Source organism: Nicotiana tomentosiformis, chromosome 8 (assembly GCF_000390325.3).
Source record: "Nicotiana tomentosiformis chromosome 8, ASM39032v3, whole genome shotgun sequence".
Classification (NCBI taxonomy): Eukaryota; Viridiplantae; Streptophyta; class Magnoliopsida; order Solanales; family Solanaceae; genus Nicotiana; species Nicotiana tomentosiformis.
The window spans coordinates 85,849,832-85,861,343 of record NC_090819.1 but is presented as its reverse complement, the minus strand read 5'-3'; the positions used below and the strand labels follow the sequence as shown (position 1 = coordinate 85,861,343).

Genomic DNA, 11,512 nt, shown 5'->3' with positions numbered 1-11,512 from the left:
AATCCGGTAGACCTCGATGAACAATTTAATCCGGTAGAGAAACCCCTGAAGAACTTGTGTGGGTCCGAAGTTATTTTCTAATTACCACAAATTCTGGGGACATTCCGCTAAAACCACCCGAAAAAGCCCCTTTTTGCGTCAATCACCCCATCCAAATCAAACCACAAATGGGCCTCATTAGCCCTCTTTTGATTCTTTTCAGTTTAAGAGGTTTCAGAGGGAAAGGCTTAGGCAATATGGTGTATGCAGTGTGCGCGCGCGCGCTTGTATACATATAGCCGGAACAAGCTTACTACAAAATTAACAAATATGTACAAATTTACATGTATGTGCGTATCACAGAAAATTAACTATACACCAACTGGTACCAACACATTCAAATGCCTGTCATACAAAAATTGAATTGAAATAGAGAACTTCATGCACTTCATAGAAAGATCAAGCAAAAGCAACTATCCACATGCTGCCAATATAAACATTTGACATCATTTCGAACTTCATTGTGAATTGTAGAAGCAAAAGATTCATTTAATGGGATGATTACTTACAGCCATATCCTTCCTCTGTTTTCCAAATAAGGTGTGCTCTCCTTAAATACAAATAATAGCTGCTCCATAGCCCAAACTCAAATTTGTGATTTTCTTTCAAGAGACGTATTATATTATTTCGGACAATTGCTCCTTCAGCATCAAGCACTACGCTAAGGTTAAGCGGGTCAACAAAAAACAAAGAAGCTAAAAGAAGAGGAAACACTGATAAAAATCTGTACAATGATCAGCGTAGCAAAATTCCCTGCACCCCTTACCGGCACGAGCCCTTCCGTTGCAATGAACTGGAAAAACCTGCTCCCCGGAACATTAGTGGGCAAAGAGAAGCTAAAAACTATGTACCAAAACTGCCTTGACTATGATGACGTATAATTGGAGAATGCATCATGACTAAGGCAGAAAACAAAAATTCTTCTACCAAGACTGCCCCAGCCACCTAAGTTGAATATCCTTGCAAAATGCTATTAACAATGACGGATGCCATACCATTGTCATTTTGCAAACTTAGCACATCCCTAGGGTAGATGATGACTTGAGGCTGGACATGCCATTAGCACGGATCAGGGAATTCTGGCAATCACATATTCAGAGACAAGCTAACCATCAACGTTTGTGCTCTCAGCAGCAGCTTTGATTGCCTCAGCAGTCATGAGAGCAACAACAGCTTTATGGATGGCTAGATCAGCTCTGTAGAGTAACCTCTGGGCCCTCTCCCTCTTAAGTTTAGCCATGTTAAGAACATGCTGTGCTGCTCCAGAGGCATCATGCAACCTGAACTCGTGAAGATCTGAACTGTCAAATTGCTCAATTGCAAGCCCACGAGATCCTTCAGGTTGATGCTTATGATCCCCATTTCGTTTCACAACAGTTCTCTGATCATATGAAGCCACCATCTGTCGATTACTAAGAGAGTGAAATGACCCGATCTTCTTTGGTTTGTTCCTATAAAACTTTGGCTGATGATTCCAATCTGACACATCTGAGTTCAAGGGAAAAAACCCAGAAGCCTCTCTTGGAGAAAAAACTCGGGGTGACGGATGAAGCATAGGGGAACCATCTGAATATTCATGGCTCTGATACACAACCATCTCATCTCCATGTGCATATCCATTTAATCTTCTCCCTGTGAAGGAAAAAAAGCATTCTTTTATAAAATCACTATAAAGTAATTACGCAAGATAAGAAAAAAGAAAAGTAATATTTTTTAAACAAAAAGGCATGGATGTTTGCATAGTAGTAAGAAATGTACCAAAGGGATGAAGACCATCTTGATCCCTTGAGACAGCATGACTGTGTCCTGAAACTGAGATTTTTCTATGTGAGCGTTGTTTTGAGCCCTTGTTAGGAACCTCCAGACCTCGAGGCTTCAAACAAAATGCAGACATAGGTGGTTTCTCCTGGCCTACACTGGCAAAGCCAAGATTAGCATTTGACATTGCTTGCTCCCAGTCCTTCAGTTGCTGCTGATACCTCTCCCAAAGGGGGGGCTGAAGGAAAAAGAAAAAGAATCAGTAAATTGTCTCAGAAAGATCAATCCCATCAAATAGTATTGCAAGCAATACAAATGAAAACTTAAGTATGAAGGAATTTAATAAATATGACCACGAGAAAGATAAGACACATGAAAGGGTATCAATCTGATATAGACATTTTAGCAAGGTAGCGAGCATACCAATAAACATGGCATTCACCCAAGTGAGCAATCAAAGGAGTACTTTTTTATCAGTTAAAGTCAGCAAAGAGTCGCCGGGGTAATAAAAAAGCACAACAAAGACAACAGCACAATTCTTTAATAATTCCTTTATAAAATTGGGACAGACGCAATACAGTTCAAAAGCGACAAACGGGCATAGCATCTCATCTCTCCAATCATCAAAATGTGCCATGTCTCAAATTGGGACATCTTCAAAAATTGAATTTAATGAAGGCATTTCTTAATCGCACATCAGGGAGAGCATATGTTGGCTCTTGCCTTCACAACAGAGTGGGCAAGTTGTTTACTCACAAGAAGCATCTTTCAAAGCAAACTCACAAGGGCCCATCAGCAAGCACCACCAATGTAGCTGATGCAGTGAAAGGTCATAACAGAGATCAAGACACATCAGCGCAGACATCCCTTGTCAAATACAGATAATCTAAACTGAAGGGAGGACTGATCATATTGAAAAATCTCAATTGAAGGAAGGAAAGTTACGAGATAATCAATGGGGTGAAAAACTAGGATATGGTTGGTTCACTACAATATTCAAAACCCAGCACTGTCATGAGTCATGACCAACTTCAAACTTAGTCTAATTGATTGCTTCCTCTTAACCTTACAACTATATACTTAGAACTACTGATTGCATATAGTTTCTAAGTGCCTATATTTTTAGTTTTACCTCTTTTTTCCTTCACAGGCTATAACAGCTTTATTTATACCTAAAGAAAGGTTGATCTTGGTTAATTTATAAAAGTAAACTAACGTTATAATTGAGCCTTCTTACTAACGATTCTGAAGTTATGGGATTTGGTGAAAACCCACAGGATCCAATGAAATTTTCTGCGATCAAAATGGTTCCCCAAAAAGATTTTTCGGTCCACAAAGGGAATTGAGACAAAAGACCCTCCCAATCTTCTTTCCAATAGTCATGGAGGGTTTTCATTTGATGTTAAGAGCTCCAGATCCTAGCTGGTAGCAGGGGTTTGAAATTGATACCAGAGAGGAAGTTAAGGTTTCCCACAAATGGTATGCCGATGATACACTGCAAGTAGATAAAGTATTTTAAAATGATTCTGTAGCCTTTGAAGCAATCTCTGGTTACCCATCATGATTTCAGTTAATGCAAACACTTGCATAAATGAATAGGCCAGATTTGGGTTACAACGGTGGAGAAATTCCCAATAATTTGTTGGGATTACCATTGCGAGCAAAACAAAAGGATTCTGGTGTTTGGAAGACAGTATCCGGAAAATGTAAATGAAAATTCGATCCTTAGAAAAGACAGCAGTATCTTTGGAAACTAACACTAGTAAACAGTGTCTTGCATAAAACCCCTACTTGTTCGATGTCATAGATTTCCATTCCAGGCATCACTCTGAAGAAGCCAAATACAATCAGAAATGATTTTTTATGGGTTTGGAATAAAGAAAAGGAGGGAGTTCACCTGATGAAATAGGACAAGAATCAGGGAGAAAAGGAAGGGGGGGCATGGAAGTTAAAATCCTGAAACTTCAAAACAAAAGCCCGATGCTGAAATGGTATTGGAGATATAATGAAGAAAAAACTGAATTATAGAAGCAACTTCTCATAACTTAATACGGGAAAGATAATGTAAGATGTAAAAACCAATGACAGCCCCTCATGGCATTGCAGTGTGGACATAATAAATTTGTTAGAAGAATCCAAAACTAAAGGTGGGGAATGAGCAGAAGATCAGGTTTTGGCTTGTCAAAGGCTGGAGGAGATGGGTTTAAAAGATTTAATTCCACAACTTGTGTCTGGTTACTGATAAAACTGCAATGTTGCAGACTGCCTTAACAATAGAGGATGGACTCTTCAGAAGAAATTCCTTTAATTGAGAAATTGAAAGGGCAAATATATTGTTTAATAAATTGGAGACTTTTTCTTGTGACAAGTTTAATAAATTGGAGACTGCTGTGCTGGATGCAAATTCTACATCCTGGACAAGCAGTAAAACTGGATTCTTTATGGGTAAGTCATGTTATCAGATCCTAGTTAAGCAAGGAAGGACATAGAAGAACTTGGCATTGGAAGATGACACAGAAAACCATGCCCATCCTGATTTTACTAAGAAATAGGATATAAACAGCAGGTGGTATGTCCGTGAACAAGATACAGAGTCAATTAAGTATCATCTTCTATACTGAAGACAAAATTGTTGATATGGACAGTGTTTCTTAACTATATGGAGGTCAATCGTTGATACCAGGTGAAGCAAAGCAGGCTCCAATAAGGTGGCAGGCAGGCCAGGCACAGAAACTCTGGAAAAAAAAACATAAACCATACTAGAAGACCATTCCATCGTGTTTTTCAGACAATATGAACAGAAAGACTGAACTTTTCTGATAGACAAAAGGTAAATACCTCATGTAAAATTTTATGCTTTTGGTATAGGGAAAACAATGTTGGTAGAGAGGACATTTTGCACTTGATAGATTTTTCCTTTTGGGATAAGCGGAATGGATAGACTACTTACACCCAGTGTAATCAAAGGCGAAAAGCACAAAAATGCTCTAATGTTTGTCTGCCATTTTTTAAGCGTAAAGTGAAAATAAAACGTGGGCATTAATGAAGAAAGGCGCAAATGGAGAAAATCTACAAATATGTATGTGTAGTCCAAGGCTAATATCTATAAGCATGAATACCAAATATATGGACATAGAAATTGAAGAAAATTTACGATAAAGTGAAATATCAATTGTTTAGTGTCGCTCTCCAAGATTACGCTCATTGGCAAGGAAAAGTATGCCTTAGAGCCTTGACGACAACAATGAAGCGCCTGCTAAGCGAGGCAAAGCGCTCAACATGTTTTGAACCTCGTTTCAGGGCAGAAGCACGCTTTAAGTGCGCTTTGATAACACTGCTTACACCTGTAAAGCAGCCAAGCCTAGTGTATTAGATAGTACCTTCTTGGTGCTTCCTTAATAAAATTACCTTACTTTATTAGAAGAAAAAAGAAAGATCGAATTGGCGAATGCAGATTGTAGAGGGCATGATTTTTTGTCCTTTAAATTAATTGGACAGAGTACAATAACACTAACGTCAAGATGAGTCATGTACAATTCAAGGTTTATCCTGTAAACAACTGGACATCAACCACAGTACATCATCCAAGAGGACTCAAATTATTGGGCATAATATGATGCCCACTTAAGATAGCTCGATATGTTTACAACCCTTAAATAAGTGTAGAATATATTTCTCCACAGAGGCTTGAGCACCATCAGCGCAAGTGGACAATCTTGCCGAACAAACAAAAGGCATCACAATTTCAATAATTTGGTGCAGAGACCAAATCAATAAAGAAAGCTGTTATCCATAAGCAAGTTTGTCCCCTTCCTCCATTTACAGCCAAAAACGCTACCAAAATTAGTCAAATCTCATAAGTAATAGATTCCAAGACCAAAGATACGGACTCTAACCCCCTAAAAGCTTGTATAAATATAAGCTTGTTTAAGTTTATAACAAGACTGCCACTCAAATTATTTGTATAGAAGTTTAGCAAATATATTTTCAGCAGCTAATAACAGCTAAAAGGTGTAGTAACACAGAATCAGATGCCGGCAATTGATGTTGTCAATATCAATTTAATCATACCTGGAGATGGCGTATTAATGCATTGCCCTTTTTCTGACGCTTAATCCCCCAATGGTCATAAACAGATCTAACGACTTCCATGGACCCTACACCAACCATCAGCTCTTCTAGCTCATCTGGCGTAAAGTGATCACGTTGACGGGCATATGCAACTTTCTCTAACATGTCCATCGTCTTCTCAAACAATTCATCAGATATCTCTTCACATTTACTCTCACCGGAGCAAGAGAAATTGTTCTTGGATAACCACTGCTCGTCCTCACTGTCCATGTCATATAATATATGTGACGGATCCATGGCCATGTCAACATCACTTTCAACCTGTCGATAGTACTTTGGTGAAGAGCGAATGAAGGAGACTTCTGATGCATAATCTTCAATTTCTTCTATCAAACGAACACCAGGAATAGGAATGTTTTTAACTGAGGCAGCACGTATATTCCTGTTATAACACTCTTCATGCATCTCCTTGAACAACATCCACTGGCTTCTGTCAGGAAACTCCAGGACCCAATCCTTTCCCCCTTTCCACATCATGGCATGTGTAAAGCGATTGGTAGAGCCAGGCTGCAAAATGTTATGAACTTTATATGAATACTTGGTAACCCCAGCAAATTTGACAGCAATTCTCCATTCATTGTGACCCGCAATTTCCAGGACCACCCGTGCTCCAAATTCTCTCCACCCTTTGTCCGGAACAGTGACCAATACATTTGCATCACAAGATAGTAACTCAATATTTCTCTGTGAACCACTACAATTATCTGCATTCTTCTTCTCACTAGCTCTTCTGATTCTTTTATAAGGAAGAGTTCGTGGGCTGTGATTTCTGTGCATTGAACCCAAATCATAACCTCCATATGGCAATGTGTACTGCACCTGCGTTCGAGGTTTCTTTGGCCCATTGCCAAATCCACCACGTGTAAAATTTGTCTTCCCATCAACCAACACAGGTGAAATTTCTCCAAAAGGGGAAGAACTGGAGCTGTTTCTGTTACGATACAGCAATCCTCTAGGACCAGAAGGGTTGGGGCTCTGGACCATGCGATCACTCGTACCAGCAATAATGGGACATTTGACCACATTACTAGTAACAGTAAGTTTTGGGCTAGAAATCATGCCATCACTTTTATTCAGAGTCAAATGAGATGTCTCGCCCAAGATAATTCCTTTTCCTTCCGATAGTCCCTCTACTTGGTCAAATGATGGAATTACAACACTCATCCCCACCAATCCAGAATGGCACCGAGCACTGGACAAGCTGTGAGATGTATTGTTAGACTGCCTTCTCCCTGGAGATGCAACAAACTGGTCTAATCCTTGACCAACAGATTCCGATTTGTTTGACACAACAATCACATCAGGCGTGTCCAATTCAGAATATTTGGCAATGAAAGAGCTCTGGGTAATATCTAATTGACAATTTTGAGATGACTTCAATTTACACGCTAAACTCCCCAGTTTCCGTTCAGCAAATGATGACCCTCCAGTAGATGAAGCTACAATATTCTCAGCGATATCAGAGCACTCCACCCTACTGCCGTCATCTTTAACTGGCTGGCAAGCATTTATAGAATCATAATCCTGAAGGCTAACACAAGCAAAGTTGCGCTCCATGAGTAACCTGAGATGTAGACATATGAAGAAAGTGGGTGCAGCAGTAAATGATAGAGCAAAAGGAGGAATTCTTCCGAGCTTCATTGCAGAACTAAAAGTAGAACTAGTAACCCGTGCACTGGAACACTCTGTCGAGGTGCCTGTGGGCAGGCAAGCTGGCACTAACTTCTTCTGCAAGTAAATAAGATATGGTCATGATCACCATGGTTAGTTACAAATAACAATGGTGAAACATAGATGGGGATAAGTAAAATCTGGAAAGAGGGAAAAAGGAAACAGCAAAAGAACGAAAGAGATATAGCATACTACCCTACCTATAGCATTAAGAACAAAAGATACATCAAAAGAGGAAGGCTAGAACGAAGAACAAAATAGCAGACCTACACATCACATTAAGAATGAGAAGTACCTTAAATGAGGAAGGGTCTGCATGAGCATTGAACTGTAATTGTTCACTTCTGCAGTCGAGGGACTTGATATTCTCATATGTGCACTCGGAGAGGGGCAGCTGCTTAGCAAGCAAACTACGTTTCTGAAGCTTGGAGTCCAGGTATAACCATTTTGAATTTTTGAGTTTAGAAAAACAGTAAAATGCAAAAGACTGCTGCTTCCTAGAATCTTGAATAGAAGAAAGCCGAAACCTTACTGAAGTTACAGGTAACTGAAGACTTTCAAACCTCCATGCTTCATCAGCTTGATTGAATAATGTTAGGACAAAGAAAATAAAGGCCATGGCGTGGTTGAGGCAACACTCAAATAAAAGAAACCTGAGTCCAACTGCATTATCAACAAAAAGCATCTCCAAAATAATTTTTGGCCACCTTATCACAATGGCACCATGCTGCAGCAGCAAAACAGTGTGAGACAGCCAAATCTGTTCTGCTTCAAGAAGCAACAAAGGCAATGTGGGTAGACATATTTCAACCCTGAATTGCTTAGCTTCTAGCAATGGCATGTTTAATCTTAGCACCCCTTCATCATCAACTGCAGGCAATAATTTCTCTCTCTCAGGGCCAGGAATGCACATAATACTGGTATTACAGTTCTGCAATCCATCCACAGCTGGTGCAACAGAAACGGTAACTATATCAGCTCCATAAGCTTTGTCAGCTTCATACACAGGTAATAGTCCATCCCTCTTCTTGTGGAAACGCCTTCGAACATAAACAACAGGTTTTCTATCTTTGTGGCTGCTATGACTTCCAACAAAAGAATTCTCAGCCTTGCTAAGATCAATCAGTTTGTCAGGGAACAAAAGATCACAATCTGGCTTGCCTTTACTGTTGTTCAAGGAACCTAAATTCCAGTTTGTGCTCTCAGTTTTGGCATGTAGCGGTGATGAGACAACAGGGGTAGATAACTGGAACGTTTTCTGTTTCTTTGATGGCCTGGAAGGAGAAGACTTTACTCGACGAGATGATCGAGCCAACCAAGATATAATGGGCTCTGAGTCCAGACTGTTACCTGCGTGGCTGTCATCGTCTACAGTCAAGTCTAATTTTCTTTTGTCAATGTTTTTCTTAACATTTGCAAATTTCCTGACTTTCTTTTTTCCAGGTACCTCCCCAGGTAAAAGCAAGAGTTTAAACCGCTCAGTTTCTAGGTTTATCCATTCCTCATCTCGGTCATCATATTTAACATGATGGAGTTTCCTCTCTGGGTCATAATCATTCAAAAGACCATAATACCAACTCTCATCCAATGGCCAAAAGACTTTAATCCTTCGGTTCAATACCCAGTAAGCATCCAAGTCCCTAGGAAGAACTTCATAGAAATGACGGCGTTTCCTAGAAATACCCCTTGCTTTGAGCTTCTGCCTTGGTCGTAGAACTCTGCTAGCAGTATCAACTGATGCAGATTCTGAGCCAGCCAAGGAATTCCCCTCCCGACTAACAAAATCCTGACCAGAAGTGAGTAAAGAAGATAATCGTTCAGCAGATAGTGATGCTGAAGATCTGCTTTTGGAAGAAAAACCTGTACAACTAGGGTCAAATCTCGATGACAGCATCCTTGCTGCATTCTGCTCAAGGTTCTCCTCATCATCATCATCCAAAGTATCTTGACAAAAGCTTCCGAAGTTATCTCCAGATGGTAAACCCCTCTTTACAGATTTTCTACTCGTAGATGACGAGTCCTTTCTCCTGTTACAAGTACTCCGGTGCTTTCTAGAAGATGCTTCACCGTTATTTACAGCTACATGACCATCTTCCTTAGCATGCCGAATTGAACTCGCCTTATCTTTCTTCTTTTCCCGTGATTCATCAACATTTATCTTTTTCTTTACCTTGACGGTAACACCATTGCCAGCCGAACGACTAGGTAATTTAGAAGTCCCTTCATCACTTTTAGCTTCTCCACCAGACAAAGCCCGCTTTTTTGGAAGCCGATCGCCCTCAGTCTCCTCAGGTTCAGTTTTTAACTTGCCATTGCCGATGACAGAAGTCTGAATCCTCGATGATAACTGCGAACCTCGACCACTACTATCAAACTTCCTTCGCCCCACAGATCCACGCGGCCGCTTCGGAATTGGAATAGCATTACCATTACTATCTAAACTAAGAGAAAATCCATTCAACCCATTGCTGTAATTCAACCTTTTCTCCAGCCCAGATGATGATAACTGCGATTCAACTGGTCCCCCACTATCCCCCCCATTCACATGATCCTCATCTGCGCTAGTCCTACTCTTCTTCCCAGATGGCTCAGGCTTGTCCAATGACACCTCTTTTATACTCTTCCTCTTCTTCTTCTTCTTCTTCCTAACATCAATATCACTGTCCCCGGCAGAAAATTTCCCCTTTTTCAAATCCCCAAACTTATACAGTGTCTGCAGATCCAAAGACCTTTGTTTCTTCGAATTCTCGACAGAACCACCACCAGATTTTTCTTCGACACCACTTTCCATCTACAATAATCACTCAATAACCGAACAACAAATAATTCCCCAAATTTCATATTCCATCACACATCATATGTTCACATAAAATACGTATTTCCAGATCTGTTAAGCAGAAATTCACAACAAAATACTCAATCAAAACACAAAAAACTTCACAATTAACAAAAGAAATGGACACATTTATTCAATGAAATAGGTTAAATTCAACATACAGATATACACGTACCTTTTCCTCGGAATTATCGAACTAGAAACCGAAAATGGCGAAGATCCGCCACATGCAAAGGGTGAAATTCTAGGGCTCCGATCAGAGAAATTGAGGGGAAAAAAACTAGTGTGATTTGGTTCGATTTGAAACCCTAACTGATTTTATCTTTTTAATTTAACTTTTTGTAAATAATGTCGTTTTTCTGAATTTTACCCTTCCTTTTTTTCCCTAAGGAGAGAAACAAAAGCGAAAGTGAGAGAGGTTTTAGGGTTCGTTTTGGTTTTACAATTTTCAGAGAATTGTTTTTTGAGAAATATCGTTCAATAAATTTCGCCACGTGGCATCCTTTATCTCCGTTTTGGTTACGTTTTACGGTGAGAGATTTGATTTATTGGCAGGGAATTTGAGAAAATATAATGACGTGTTATCTTACGTGGCAAGATCTGTACCCTGCAGTTTATTGACGGTGGAGATTGGCTTTATTAGTTAAAGTGGTGAACAGAAGCGATAAAGATCGACGGTGGAGATTAGATGCTCGGTGGTAATTGACGGCTTGGATAAAAGAGTTATTTGGGAAAAGTTCGTTAATTAATTATGTGAGAAAGGGTAGCTTTTCCTTTTATGGGTTAACGAAATGGGAATACAATTTATGAAAAATTTATGAAAAATAACAAGAAAGACCATGGCTTTTTTTTTTTCCGGGGTAAATGCCGGTAATAAGGGTAATTTCATGAAGTTTAATAAGAAGCATATTTGTTACCTTTGTCTGTCACGTGATAAATTTAGCTCATAGACCAAATAAATTTACGTGTTTAACATTTATACCAAATCATTATAGATAAATTAATCATCTTAAATGATATAATAAAGTAACAAAAAATATACTAGCTAAGTATAATTATGTGAGAATTTTTTGTTTT

General features: G+C 39.4%; 1 protein-coding gene across 1 annotated transcript; it reads right to left on the bottom strand.

The window, feature by feature from the left end:
- Positions 1–464: 464 nt before the first annotated feature.
- On the bottom strand, positions 465–10,926 carry LOC104117893 (uncharacterized). The gene is made up of 5 exons (XM_009629024.4): positions 10,611–10,926; positions 7,895–10,486; positions 5,869–7,656; positions 1,798–2,035; positions 465–1,671 (listed from the first exon to the last, which is right to left on the bottom strand). The coding sequence occupies exons 2-5, from the start codon at positions 10,388–10,390 to the stop codon at positions 1,145–1,147; spliced, it is 5,049 nt and encodes a 1,682-aa protein (XP_009627319.1). The 5' UTR covers positions 10,391–10,486; positions 10,611–10,926; the 3' UTR covers positions 465–1,144.
- Between the last annotated feature and the right edge of the window lie 586 nt (positions 10,927–11,512).